At 38.4% G+C, this 13699-nt stretch overlaps 5 protein-coding genes and 1 pseudogene across 5 annotated transcripts; all 6 read right to left on the bottom strand.

Moving 5' to 3' along the window:
* Positions 1-293: 293 nt before the first annotated feature.
* LOC103955371 (50S ribosomal protein L31, chloroplastic-like) lies at positions 294-1098 on the bottom strand. Its single transcript, XM_048588246.1, has 2 exons — positions 959-1098; positions 294-874 (listed from the first exon to the last, which is right to left on the bottom strand). Exons 1-2 carry the CDS (start codon positions 1079-1081, stop codon positions 524-526), a joined length of 474 nt encoding a protein of 157 aa, XP_048444203.1. The 5' UTR covers positions 1082-1098; the 3' UTR covers positions 294-523.
* Positions 1099-2754: 1656 nt separating this feature from the next.
* Positions 2755-3275, bottom strand: LOC125479230 (basic blue protein-like). Its single transcript, XM_048588352.1, has 2 exons — positions 3092-3275; positions 2755-2960 (listed from the first exon to the last, which is right to left on the bottom strand). The coding sequence occupies exons 1-2, from the start codon at positions 3273-3275 to the stop codon at positions 2755-2757; spliced, it is 390 nt and encodes a 129-aa protein (XP_048444309.1).
* Positions 3276-4042: 767 nt separating this feature from the next.
* On the bottom strand, positions 4043-5976 carry LOC103955372 (peroxidase 9-like). Its single transcript, XM_048588553.1, has 4 exons — positions 5669-5976; positions 5393-5584; positions 5090-5255; positions 4043-4638 (listed from the first exon to the last, which is right to left on the bottom strand). The coding sequence occupies exons 1-4, from the start codon at positions 5927-5929 to the stop codon at positions 4289-4291; spliced, it is 969 nt and encodes a 322-aa protein (XP_048444510.1). The 5' UTR covers positions 5930-5976; the 3' UTR covers positions 4043-4288.
* A 1821-nt stretch (positions 5977-7797) lies between these two features.
* On the bottom strand, positions 7798-8318 carry LOC125479243 (basic blue protein-like). Its single transcript, XM_048588384.1, has 2 exons — positions 8135-8318; positions 7798-8003 (listed from the first exon to the last, which is right to left on the bottom strand). Exons 1-2 carry the CDS (start codon positions 8316-8318, stop codon positions 7798-7800), a joined length of 390 nt encoding a protein of 129 aa, XP_048444341.1.
* A 500-nt stretch (positions 8319-8818) lies between these two features.
* On the bottom strand, positions 8819-11043 carry LOC103955373 (annotated as a pseudogene).
* A 1133-nt stretch (positions 11044-12176) lies between these two features.
* LOC103955481 (basic blue protein-like) lies at positions 12177-12697 on the bottom strand. The gene is made up of 2 exons (XM_009367380.2): positions 12514-12697; positions 12177-12382 (listed from the first exon to the last, which is right to left on the bottom strand). Exons 1-2 carry the CDS (start codon positions 12695-12697, stop codon positions 12177-12179), a joined length of 390 nt encoding a protein of 129 aa, XP_009365655.2.
* Positions 12698-13699: the final 1002 nt, after the last annotated feature.

Below are 13699 nucleotides of genomic sequence, written 5' to 3'. Positions count from 1 at the left end.
AAAAATCTTAATCATCAATGTGCACATCACTTGCTAGTTACATTTTCTCAACTAAAGTCACCCAACAGGGTAACTGGCATTAGCTTGGCTTCATATCTTTACTACAAGCGATATTTTAAACTACTTTACAAGAAGTGCAACGGAAGAGATCTCCTTTGTGACCGAAAGGTCACTGATTCGAGTCATAAAAATAGTCTCTTTGCAAAACAAGGATAATCATGAATACAGTATACTACAGATGTCCCTCCCCGACCCTCGCTAAGCAGGAAGCTTTGGTGGCTTGGGGTCGCAACTCAAACTAACGCACAATTTGATGAATCATTTTCTCAACATTACACAGCTCCACAATGTAATTATGTAAATTAAATTAGCAAAAAAAAAGAAGAGGAGACAGATATTAACGTAATAAACACAGATTAGGCATTGAAATCTACTCAATTTTCACAAAAACACATGCTTTCCATCTTCAATTTTCATGCTTTACCTAAAATCTTACACTGAGTAAGCAAAGCATTGGCTTTTTCTATTTCTTCTTGCCGCCTTTACCGGCGGCGGCTTTGCGGCGGGAGGGCAGAATAATCTCTCCCTTGAGGACAGGAATCTCCATGATCTGGGTGAGCTCGCCGTACTTCTTCCTGAACTTCTCGACCTGGTCGTCGTCGACGAGCATGCCTGACCGGTTTCCGAGGTAGAAGGGGTGGTTGCCCGACCACACGTCCACCACGTACTCCTTCTGCGTCCCACCCGTCGTCATCACCAGCTCCCCCTTGCAATACACCTTAGCGTCCTCGTGGAACTGCGGGTGTATCTCCTTCTTCCTGCACGTCACCACAGAGCGGCAATTCCCCGCCGACGACCCACCGCCAACGCAGACCTGGAAAAGACCGAAATAATCAATTAACAAATTCATTTGGTAATATAAGAAGAGATATATAAGAGGGTAATTGGGTAAATTTACCTTCTTGGGAGGGAGGAGCGTGGGGCAGGGTGTTCCATGGAGGAATGAGGTGGTTAGATTGAGCGCCATTTCTGTGTGTTCGACAAACGACGGAGAAGATGAGGTTTTATGTGGTTCTGTCATCCAAATTTACTGAATTGCCCCTAAATGGTTTGGGCTTGGTTTTGGACTAAATTTTAGGCTACAAAATTAACTGGGCCGTTCGGCAAACAAAAAAGTTCAACTGGACTGAAGCCCAATTAGAGAGATTGAAGGCGGTGGGATCTGATCTTACGACTAAGAGACAAAAATTGGAAAAAACATCCTACCAAAGGCGACCTTCTGTATTTTGGTCTCACTCGATGATCTTGGTCGAACCATGTAGTGCGAGCGTTGTGACCTGAAGAACTTTCTCGTTTAAAAGATGCCAAGGAGGATGGAGACTTGAAACAATATAATTTTCTTGGTTCATTTCTCATTCGACCTATGAACATGCGTTCGTTCCTTATATATAAACCGACAGTCGAGGGTGTCATTAGTTTGCTTACTAGTACAATGGATCCCCTAGCAGCAAGAGCGACAATGTCAGAACTACAAGGCCTAAGAAAGTTCCTCTGAAGACTGCCATTAATAATTAAAGTCCAAGGCTTTGAGTGTATGGTTTACTCTCACTGCATGGGTATACGGTGCACTCCCACCTACTACTGTGGGTAAAGAGCTGTTTACATTGTGGAACTTCTTGTCTCTGGTTTCACCTGCTCCAAGGAAGAATATTTCTCTAACATTTGATTTTTCTCCACTTTTGGCTGTAGAGAGTTTGCATCACTTTAATCAATCAATATGTAATATTGCCTTAAATTGGGTAAAATCGCATTTTAGGCATACGTACAAAGTTTCCTCACTGTTTCTTACGCTGGGCAAAATCCCAACGCGGTTTAAATATTGGGTTTAGGGTATGGATGAGGGTGACCTATGAAAATGCCATTAGCAGCTAATCAGACGAAAACTGGAAATAGTTTCGCAGAAGATGAGCAAGATGACTAGATGACAGCACAACTTCTTGAAATGGCATATAAGATTGATACGAATATTGGTTTCATATTTGTGATTTCTGCAGGTAAGTGTGATTGATTCAATCACCATGATTAAGGTTCGACTGCTATATACAGAAAACCTACGTTTGGGCAGTATCTTCTGCCAGCTGCCATTGCGAGGACATCGAACAACCCACACGGTAACTCGTGTGAACACGAGCACTTAAAAGTGAAAGGCTCCATTTTAAGATGCTAGCAAGAAAAATAATGATGCAGAACAATTGGCCAAATGGATTGAAAAGGAAATGGACTGTTGGAAGGCAAAAGGATGCAGTGGGAATATGTAAATTTGGTGTTCGTACTCCGATTTAGGCCCATGATACTTTTTTGCAAAGGGAACGACACCACGGTTCAAACTCACTATTTTGCTATGACATATCATGAATTTTGGCTATTCGAGGACATTTTAGCCTTCCAAATGTAGATTTAAATGTGTAGTACGTGTGTTATATGTGTAAAGTATATTGGAGTTTTAAAAATGTGCAAATTTAGGAGTCTCATGCATCTATGTGTGAGAGCAAGAGGGTTACCCGAGGTTAGAGATAAGATAAAAAAAAAACTCCAAAATCTAAGAACAATACAGCTCCAATTATTTCCTCATATTATAGCATCTCTTTTGTATGACATAGTTAACAATGGAGCCTGATAAACATAATTCACAGTGGAGCCTGATAAACTGCATCATGTTTATAACTATATATATATATATATATATATATATAGTTACTCCACATGAACAGTAAGTTTCATTCCATTTTCACAGTAGGGAGACGGATAAGGTGCGAAGTAGATTGTGCCCTTCTCCAATACCGCATGATCGTTTCCTGACGTGTATAGTTTTATCACGCCGGCATATAACTCACACTTGTCGAACAAATATTTGTCCCGTACAGCAGCTACCATGAGAAGGGGATCTTTATATTCGAAAACTGTTTTCAAAATACAATATTGAATTAGTAAACAAACCAGCTGCTAATCAAATATAAAAATATTTGAGGAATCGGATGCATGAACACGAATTGAAAAGAAAACCAAAGTGTTAGTCAGTCATTTTAATTACCCAAAACATCTCCAGCCTTGAACTTCTTGTCCTCAGTCCACTGGGTTAAGTTAGCATCAGGGCTCCATCTTTTCTCATCCCCCACTATATATTCTTTTCCATCAACTTCTTCGCATCGGAGCAGCAAACAACCGACAAAAAGGCCGATTCCAATCACCAAAATTTTGTTCATTCCAACTGCCATCTTTGATCGATCCACAGACAAACTATATATATAACCTTGACCTTTCTCTATCAACTCCAAATACAAAACAATATATATATACAATATTGAGCCTATTACGCATTCAATTCGTACGTTTTGATTTACTTCTCCAAATGCCATATGATCGATATATATTTCCATAACTAATTATCACATTTATTGAATACTTATTGAAAATATATATTCCTTATTCTTCTATGCTTGTGTATTTCAACTCATAATCAGGTCAAGTTCTGATGATGATTTTGTATCATTTTAGAGGTATATCATTGAATGGGTGTATAATCCATCGAAAATTTTGTAATGATTTTATACCATTTTGAGTCAAATACTTAACTGTTGCCAATGTGGGAATTGGTTTCCCGTGAGACACCGTGTGGTGTCACTAGTGAGAGGGCATTTTGGAGAAGAGAGTCTCTTTATCGACAATTGTGGTGTTTCCTAGAAGTTCATTTAGTTTTTCATTTTTTAGTTTTAGGACATGAATGTCGGTTTGGATTGCTTAGATGATATCGGTTTATATGAAGCATGTTACGTACATTATGTTGTGTACTTGGCACAAAGTTTTTATTATTTATTTTTTCATATACATTGCGCGGCAAGTTTTAAAATTTCATCAATGAGAAAGGTTTTTGCGCGACAAGGTGTATTTGAACGCCCAAAATTTCATCGTGCAAGAGTTTATTTTTTACTACTGATCATTTCACCATCAAGAATTTAAACACGTAAAAAGTTGTCCTTTGAGAACGAACAAAGAAGCATATTTTGTTTTTTTTTTAAACAAGAATATGTATGTTCCTGGGAAAGGCATCAACCATGAAGAAAGAAGGTACAAATGATTAAGATAAGTGTTTTACTTTGCGTTTATCTAGAACCTTTGCAGCATTAAAGCTAAAAGTTTAACCCCAGAAGAAATTAAAAAGGTCAAATTAAGAAAGTGGTCTCTTATTAGTTTAAGCATAAACATAAACTTAATTTAGCTAGTTAATTACTTAATTAACGCGACGACAATTCTTTCGGACTTGTCCCTCGAACCCAGTAAGAGGACTAATGTTCCCCATCTTAACCATGGACTTAGCAAACTGCTGAAAGAATAAGCTCTCATTAGCTGCATAGGTTTTCACCAGCTCAGCTGCCTGCCTTCTGTTCCCAGTAAGAAGTACTTGGTCTGAAGGGAGAAGTCCATGTCCCCCAAGTATAAGCTTGAAGTAGCTGTTGTCGAACCTTGTAGGGGAAACAAAGTCCAAGGGAGCAGGTGTGCTGTCGCCACCTCTTCTTGGGCAAACTGATTTCCGAGTCTGCCTGACGAACGAACACTTAGCGAACCCAATTGTATGCCCTCCTGCATTGATATTGTTCGTAACAAAAAAAACCATAAATGTTCAACTTGAATTTGTACCGCGTTTAGGCCATTGTGGTTCGTGAAACATAGTTTTACTCTACTAATAATAGTGTAACATCCTAACAAAAACTTAAAATTTTTCACTCTTTCATATCCATCTTTCACTTTGGCCCTCGACTTTCATATCATCTTTAGTTTTGAATATGTGTGCCTCATCGTCAAATTCATCAAATTTCTAACTTTTCCCACTGGAATAGACAAAAATCACCCTCATTTTGCTGGAAATTTTTAACCCATTTGACAACATGGGACAAATTGGCACGCTTCAAAATATTAGAAAGCTCAAAACTAACTTGAAAGTCGAGGGAAAATCAGAAGAACGTACCAAGTTTAAAGGATCCCTTGCAAATAATGTGATAACAAAGGAGAAAATTCAGTAATTATTGGGTACCTGAGAGGGCAACAAGGTCAGTTTCGTCAAGACCCTGACGTTCGAAGGCGGTTATTAGGGCTGAGAGATTGGGTAGTGGTGCTGGAATGTCTCTGTTTGAGCTTTCAAAACTTGCAGTTTTGGAGTCCCTTCTTCCTAGTGGCAACACCCAGTCAGGTCCACCGCTCTGTTCCATTGCACCACATACACCAACCAAGTTGATCACTTATTAGTAAATTAATCAAGTAATAGTTTGGGCTATGTAACATACGTTTGTTCTTCTATTTATAAACCGACATTTGAGGGTGTAATTAGTTTGCTTACTAGTACAGTGGATCCCCTAGCAGCAAGAGCAACAATGTCAGCACATGACACAGTCAGGGGACATGCTTCTTCTAGCTTGGCCTTCATCTCGTCGATTACTTCAAATCCTCTCAGAGAATTCACGTTTGGTTCTGTCCCCTTTTCGCTCATTATAGTCGTGCTGTTGTCTAGTAGCACCGAGGCGTCACAGCCCTGTCATCCAATCATATCATATATTTAGCCTTAGCCATGCATATTTTATTATACATTTCAAAGTAAGTTTTGATCAAAACGAACCTGAGCAAAGCAATCATGGAAGTGAAGCCTTATCAGAAAGGCTGCCACCCGGGGATTCTTCTCGATGGCCCGCTGTAATACGGAGATGACAATGTCGTTAACCTGAGGGCACGACGATTGATAGAATTGTGGGAAAAGATCGTCAGTCTGAGACCCACCCGACCCAAAGTTGAAACCATCCAGGTGAGGGGCGGAGAGCGTGGCTGATACCACCAGTGTCACAACTACAAGACCTAACAATGTTCCTCTGAAGACTGCCATTGATAATTCAAGTCCAAGGCTTTGAGTGTATGGTTTACTCTCAGTGCATGGTGACTAGTGGAACCACTCCCACCTACTGCTGTGGAAAAAGAGCTGTTCACATTGTCTGTCTCTGGAGTCACCTGCTCCAGGGAAGAATATTTCTCTGACATTTTATTTTTCTCCACTTTTGGCAATAGAGTGTGCATCACTTTAATCAATCAATATGTAATATTGCCTTAATGAGGATAAAATCCCATTTTAGGCATAGGTACGAAGTTTCCTCACCTAAATGGTTTGGGCTTGGTTTTGGACTAAATTTTAGGCTAGAAAATTAACTGGGCCGTTCGGCAAACAAAAAGTTCAACTGGACTGAAGCCCAATTAGAGAGATTGAAGGAGGTGGGATCTGATCTTACGACTAAGAGACAAAAATTGGAAAAAACATCCTACCAAAGCGACCTTCTGTATTTTGGTCTCACTCGATGATATTGGTCGAACTATGTAGTGTGAGCGTTGTGATCTGAAGAACTTTCTCGTTCAAAAGATGCCAGGCAGGATGGAGACTTGAAACAATATAATTTTCTAGGTTCATTTCTCATTCGACCTATGAACATGCGTTCGTTCCTTATATATAAACTGACAGTCGAGGGTGTCATTAGTTTGCTTACTAGTACAATGGATCCCCTAGCAGCAAGAGCGACAATGTCAGAACTACAAGACCTAAGAAAGTTCCTCTGAAGACTGCCATTAATAATTCAAGTCCAAGGCTTTGAGTGTATGGTTTACTCTCACTGCATGGGTATACGGTGCACTCCCACCTACTACTGTGGATAAAGAGCTGTTCACATTGTGGAACTTCTTGTCTCTGGTGTCACCTGCTCCAAGGAAGAATATTTCTCTAACATTTGTTTTTTCTCCACTTTTGGCTGTAGAGAGTTTGCATCACTTTAATCAATCAATATGTAATATTGCCTTAAATTGGGTAAAATCGCATTTCATACGTACGAAGTTTCCTCACTGTTTCTTACGCTGGGCAAAACCCCAACGCGGTTTAAATATTGGGTTTAGGGTATAGATGAGGGTGTGAAAATGCCATTAGCAGCTAATCATACTAAAACTGGAAATAGTTTCGCAGAAGATGAGCAAGATGACTAGATGACAGCACAACTCCTTGAAATGGCATATAAGATTGATTCTCGAATATTGGTTTCATACTTGTGATTTCTGCAGGTAAGTGTGATTGATTCAATCACCATGATTAGGTTCGACTGCTATATACAGAAAACCTACGTTTGGGCAGTATCTTCTGCCAGCTGCGATTGCGAGGACATCGAACAACCCACACGGTAACTAGTGTGAACTCGAGCACTTAAAAGTGAAAGGCTCCATTTTAGGATGCTAGCAAGAAAAATAATGATGCAGAACAATTGGCCAAATGGATTGAAAAGGAAATGGACTGTCGGAAGGCAAAAGGATGCAGTGGGAATATGTAAATTTGGTGTTCGTGCTCTGATTTAGGCCCATGATACTTTTTTGCAAAGGGAACGATACCACGGTTCAAACTCACTATTTTGCTATGACATACCATGAATTTTGGCTATTCGATGACATTTTAGCCTCCCAAATACAGATTTAAATGTGTAGTACGTGTGTTATACGTGTAAAGTATATTGGAGTTTTAAAAATGTGCAAATTTAGGAGTCTCATGCATCTATGTGTGAGAGCAAGAGGGTTACCCGTGGAGATAAGAGAAAAAAAACTCCAAAATCTAAAAACAATACAGCTCCAATTATTTACTCATATTATAGCATCTCTTTTGTATGACATAGTTAACAATGGAGCCTGATAAACTGCATCATGTTTATAACTATATATATATATATATAGTTACTCCACATGAACTGTAAGTTTCATTCCATTTTGACAGTAGGGAGGCGGATAAGGTGCGAAGTAGATTGTGCCCTTCTCCAATACCGCATGATCGTTTCCTGACGTGTATAGTTTTATCACGCCGGCATATAACTCACACTTGTCGAACAAATATTTGTCCCGTACAGCAGCTACCATGAGAAGGGGATCTTTATATTCGAAAACTGTTTTCAAAATACAATATTGAATTAGTAAACAAACCAGCTGCTAATCAAATATAATAATATTTGAGGAATCGGATGCATGAACACGAATTGAAAAGAAAACCAAAGTGTTAGTCAGTCATTTTAATTACCCAAAACATCTCCAGCCTTGAACTTCTTGTCCTCAGTCCACTGGGTTAAGTTAGTATCAGGGCTCCATCTTTTCTCATCCCCCACTATATATTCTTTTCCATCAACTTCTTCGCATCGGAGCAGCAAACAACTGACAAAAAGGCCGATTCCAATCACCAAAATTTTGTTCATTCCAACTGCCATCTTTGATCGATCCACAGACAAACTATATATATAACCTTGACCTTTCTCTATCAACTCCAAATACAAAACAATATATATATACAATATTGAGCCTATTACGCATTCAATTCGTACGTTTTGATTTGCTTCTCCAAATGCCATATGATCGATATATATTTCCATAACTAATTATCACATTTATTGAATAATTATTGAAAATATATATTCCTTATTCTTCTATGCTTGTGTATTTCAACTCATAATCGGGTCAATTTCTGATGAAAGATTTTGTATCATTTTAGAGGTATATCATTGAATGGGTGGATAATCCATTGAAAATTTTGTAATGATTTTATACCATTTTGAGTCAAATACTTAACTGTTGCCAATGTGGGAATTGGTTTCCCATGAGACATCGTGTGGTGCCACTAGTGAGAGGGCGTTTTGGAGAAGAGAGTCTCATCTATCAACAATTGTGGTGTTCCCTAGTAGTTCATTTAGTTTTTTTAGTCTAATTTTTTAGTTTTAGGACATGAATGTCGGTTTGGATTGCTTAGATGATATCGGTTTATATGAAGCATGTTACGTACATTATGTTGTGTACTTGGTACAAAGTTTTTATTCTATTTATTTTTTCATATACATTGCGCGGCAAGTTTTAAAATTTCATCAATGAGAAAGGTTTTTGCGCGACAAGGTGTATTTGGACGCTCAAAATTTTATCGTGCAAGAGTTTATTTTTTACTACTGATCATTTCACCATCAAGAGTGCAAACACGTAAAAAGTTGTCCTTTGAGAACGAACAAAGAAGCATGCTTTGTTTTTTTTTTTTTTTTTTTCTTTCTAAACTAGAATATGTATGTTCCTGGGAAAGGCATCAATCATGAAGAAAGAAGGTACAAATGATTAAGATAAGTGTTTTACTTTGCGTTTATCTAGAACCTTTGCAGCATTAAAGCTAAAAGTTTAACCCCAGAAGAAATTAAAAAGGTCAAATTAAGAAAGTGGTCTCTTATTAGTTTAAGCATATACATAAACTTAATTCAGCTAGTTAATTACTTAATTAACGCGACGACAATTCGTTCGGACTTGTCCCTCGAACCCAGTAAGAGGACTAATGTTCCCCATCTTAACCATGGACTTAGCAAACTGCTGAAAGAATAAGCTCTCATTAGCTGCATAGGTTTTCACCAGCTCAGCTGCCTGCCTTCTGTTCCCAGTAAGAAGTACTTGGTCTGAAGGGAGAAGTCCATGTCCCCCAAGTATAAGCTTGAAGTAGCTGTTGTCGAACCTTGTAGGGGAAACAAAGTCCAAGGGAGCAGGTGTGTTGTCGCCACCTCTTCTTGGGCAAACTGATTTCCGAGTCTGCCTGACGAACGAACACTTAGCGAACCCAATTGTATGCCCTCCAGCATTGATATTGTTCATAACAAAAAAACCATAAATGTTCAACTTGAATTTGTACCGCATTTACGCCATTGTGGTTCGTGAAACATAGTTTTACTCTACTAATAATAGTGTGACATCCTAACAAAAACTTAAAATTTTTCACTCTTTCATATCCATCTTTCACTTTGGCTCTCGACTTTCATATCCTCTTTAGTTTTGAATATGTGTGCCTCATTGTCAAATTCATCAAATTTCTAACTTTTCCCACTGGAATAGACAAAAATCACCCTCATTTTGCTGGAAATTTTTAACCCATTTGACAACATGGGACAAATTGGCACGCTTCAAAATATTAGAAAGCTCAAAACTAACTTGAAAGTCGAGGGAAAATCAGAAGAACGTACCAAGTTTAAAGGATCCCTTGCAAATAATGTGATAACAAAGGAGAAAATTCAGTAATTATTGGGTACCTGAGAGGGCAACAAGGTCAGTTTCGTCAAGACCCTGACGTTCTAAGGCGGTTATTAGGGCTGAGAGATTGGGTAGTGGTGCTGGAATGTCTCTGTTTGAGCTTTCAAAACTTGCAGTTTTGGAGTCCCTTCTTCCTAGCGGCAACACCCAGTCAGGTCCACCGCTCTGTTCCATTGCACCACATACACCAACCAAGTTGATCACTTATTAGTAAATTAATCAAGTAATAGTTTGGGCTATGTAACATACGTTTGTTCTTCTATTTATAAACCGACATTTGAGGGTGTAATTAGTTTGCTTACTAGTACAGTGGATCCCCTAGCAGCAAGAGCAACAATGTCAGCACATGACACAGTCAGGGGACATGCTTCTTCTAGCTTGGCCTTCATCTCGTCGATTACTTCAAATCCTCTCAGAGAATTCACGTTTGGTTTTGCCCCCTTTTCGCTTATTATAGTCGTGCTGTTGTCTAGTAGCACCGAGGCGTCACAGCCCTGTCATCCAATCATATCATATATTTAGCCTTAGCCATGCATATTTTATTATACATTTCAAAGTAAGTTTTGATCAAAACGAACCTGAGCAAAGCAATCATGGAAGTGAAGCCTTATCAGAAAGGCTGCCACCCGGGGATTCTTCTCGATGGCCCGCTGTAATACGGAGATGACAATGTCGTTAACCTGAGGGCACGACGATTGATAGAATTGTGGGAAAAATCGTCAGTCTGAGACGCACCCGACCCAAAGTTGAAACCATCCAGGTGAGGGGCGGAGAGCGTGGCTGATACCACCAGTGTCACAACTACAAGACCTAACAATGTTCCTCTGAAGACTGCCATTGATAATTCAAGTCCAAGGCTTTGAGTGTATGGTTTACTCTCAGTGCATGGTGACTAGTGGAACCACTCCCACCTACTGCTGTGGAAAAAGAGCTGTTCACATTGTCTGTCTCTGGAGTCACCTGCTCCAGGGAAGAATATTTCTCTGACATTTTATTTTTCTCCACTTTTGGCAATAGAGTGTGCATCACTTTAATCAATCAATATGTAATATTGCCTTAGTGAGGGTAAAATCCCATTTTAGGCATAGGTACGAAGTTTCCTCACCGTTTCTTACGCTGGGCAAAATCCCAACGCGTTTTGAATATTGAGTTTAGGGTATAGATGAGGGTGACCTATGAAAATGCCATTAGCAGCTAATCGGACTAAAACTGGAAATAGTTTCGCAGAAGATGAGCAAGATGACTAGATGACAGCACAACTTCTTGAAATGGCATATAAGATTGATACGAATATTGGTTTCATATTTGTGATTTCTGCAGGTAAGTGCGATTGATTCAATCACCATGATTAAGGTTCGACTGCTATATACAGAAAACCTACGTTTGGGCAGTATCTTCTGCCAGCTGCGATTGCGAGGACATTGAACAACCCACACGGTAACTCGTGTGAACACGAGCACTTAAAAGTGAACGGCTCCGTTTTAAGATGCTAGCAAGAAAAATAATGATCCAGAACAATTGGCCAAATGGATTGAAAACGAAATCGACCAGTTGGAAGGCAAAAGGATGCAGTAGGAATATGTAAATTTGGTGTTCGTGCTCCAATTTAGGCCCATGATACTTTTTTGCAAAGAGAACAACATCACGGTTCAAACTCACTATTTTGCTATGACATACCATGAATTTTGGCTATTCGAGGACATTTTAGCCCCCCAAATGTAGATTTAAATGTGTAGTACGATGTGTTATACGTGTAAAGTATATTGGAGTTTTAAAAATGTGCAAATTTAGGAGTCACATGCATCTATGTGTGAGAGCAAGAGGGTTACCCGAGGTTAGAGATCAGAGAAAAAAAAAAACTCCAAAATCTAAAAACAATACAGCTCCAATTATTTCCTCATATTATAGCATCTCTTTTGTATGACATAGTTAACAATGGAGCCTGATAAACATAATTCACAGTGGAGCCTGATAAACTGCATCATGTTTATATACTATATATATATATATATATATAGTTACTCCACATGAACAGTAAGTTTCATTCCATCTTCACAGTAGGGAGACGGATAAGGTGCGAAGTAGATTGTGCCCTTCTCCAATACCGCATGATCGTTTCCTGACGTGTATAGTTTTATCACGCCGGCATATAACTCACACTTGTCGAACAAATATTTGTCCCGTACAGCAGCTACCATGAGAAGGGGATCTTTATATTCGAAAACTGTTTTCAAAATACAATATTGAATTAGTAAACAAACCAGCTGCTAATCAAATATAAAAATATTTGAGGAATCGGATGCATGAACACGAATTGAAAAGAAAACCAAAGTGTTAGTCAGTCATTTTAATTACCCAAAACATCTCCAGCCTTGAACTTCTTGTCCTCAGTCCACTGGGTTAAGTTAGCATCAGGGCTCCATCTTTTCTCATCCCCCACTATATATTCTTTTCCATCAACTTCTTCGCATCGGAGCAGCAAACAACCGACAAAAAGGCCGATTCCAATCACCAAAATTTTGTTCATTCCAACTGCCATCTTTGATCGATCCACAGACAAACTATATATATAACCTTGACCTTTCTCTATCAACTCCAAATACAAAACAATATATATATACAATATTGAGCCTATTACGCATTCAATTCGTACGTTTTGATTTACTTCTCCAAATGCCATATGATCGATATATATTTCCATAACTAATTATCACATTTATTGAATAATTATTGAAAATATATATTCCTTATTCTTCTATGCTTGTGTATTTCAACTCATAATCGGGTCAATTTCTGATGATGATTTTGTATCATTTTAGAGGTATATCATTAAATGGGTGGATAATCCATCGAAAATTTTGTAATGATTTTATACCATTTTGAGTCAAATACTTAACTGTTGCCAATGTGGGAATTGGTTTCCCGTGAGACACCATGTGGTGCCACTAGTGAGAGGGCATTTTGGAGAAGAGAGTCTCATCTATTGACAATTGTGGTGTTTCCTAGAAGTTCATTTAGTTTTTCATTTTTTAGTTCATGAATGTCGGTTTGGATTGCTTAGATGATATCGGTTTATATGAAGCATGTTAGGTACATTATGTTGTGTACTTGGCATAAAGTTTTTATTCTATTTATTTTTTCATATACATTGCGCGGCAAGTTTTAAAATTTCATCAATGAGAAAGGTTTTTGCGCGACAAGGTGTATTTGGATGCCCAAAATTTCATCGTGCAAGAGTTTATTTTTTACTACTAATCATTTCACCATCAAGAGTGCAAACACGTAAAAAGTTGTCCTTTGAGAACGAACAAAGAAGCATACTTGTTTTTTTTTTTTTTTTTTTTTTTCTAAACAAGAATATGTATGTTCCTGGGAAAGGCATCAACCATGAAGAAAGAAGGTACAACTGATTAAGATAAGTGTTTTACTTTGCGTTTATCTGGAACCTTTGCAGCATTAAAGCTAAAAGTTTAACCCCAGAAGAAATTAAAAAGGTCAAATTAAGAAAGTGGTCTCTTAATAGTTTAAGCATATACATAAA

The sequence above is a fragment of a genome, unplaced genomic scaffold, assembly GCF_019419815.1.
Source record: "Pyrus x bretschneideri cultivar Hongxiangsu unplaced genomic scaffold, Pyrus_bretschneideri_v1 Contig28, whole genome shotgun sequence".
NCBI lineage: Eukaryota > Viridiplantae > Streptophyta > Magnoliopsida > Rosales > Rosaceae > Pyrus > Pyrus x bretschneideri.
This window is presented reverse-complemented; position numbering and strand designations above follow the sequence as displayed.

Coding starts and splice junctions, on each gene's coding strand:
- LOC103955371 (XM_048588246.1), bottom strand. CDS start 1,081: ATGACAGAACCACATAAAACCTCATCTTCTCCGTCGTTTGTCGAACAC. Junction 875..958: donor CGCTCCTCCCTCCCAAGAAG/GTAAATTTACCC, acceptor GGTCTTTTCCAG/GTCTGCGTTGGCGGTGGGTC.
- LOC125479230 (XM_048588352.1), bottom strand. CDS start 3,275: ATGGCAGTTGGAATGAACAAAATTTTGGTGATTGGAATCGGCCTTTTT. Junction 2,961..3,091: donor CAAGGCTGGAGATGTTTTGG/GTAATTAAAATG, acceptor TTTTGAAAACAG/TTTTCGAATATAAAGATCCC.
- LOC103955372 (XM_048588553.1), bottom strand. CDS start 5,929: ATGGCAGTCTTCAGAGGAACATTGTTAGGTCTTGTAGTTGTGACACTG. Junction 5,585..5,668: donor TCCATGATTGCTTTGCTCAG/GTTCGTTTTGAT, acceptor ATTGGATGACAG/GGCTGTGACGCCTCGGTGCT. Junction 5,256..5,392: donor CTAGGGGATCCACTGTACTA/GTAAGCAAACTA, acceptor GCAATGGAACAG/AGCGGTGGACCTGACTGGGT.
- LOC125479243 (XM_048588384.1), bottom strand. CDS start 8,318: ATGGCAGTTGGAATGAACAAAATTTTGGTGATTGGAATCGGCCTTTTT. Junction 8,004..8,134: donor CAAGGCTGGAGATGTTTTGG/GTAATTAAAATG, acceptor TTTTGAAAACAG/TTTTCGAATATAAAGATCCC.
- LOC103955481 (XM_009367380.2), bottom strand. CDS start 12,697: ATGGCAGTTGGAATGAACAAAATTTTGGTGATTGGAATCGGCCTTTTT. Junction 12,383..12,513: donor CAAGGCTGGAGATGTTTTGG/GTAATTAAAATG, acceptor TTTTGAAAACAG/TTTTCGAATATAAAGATCCC.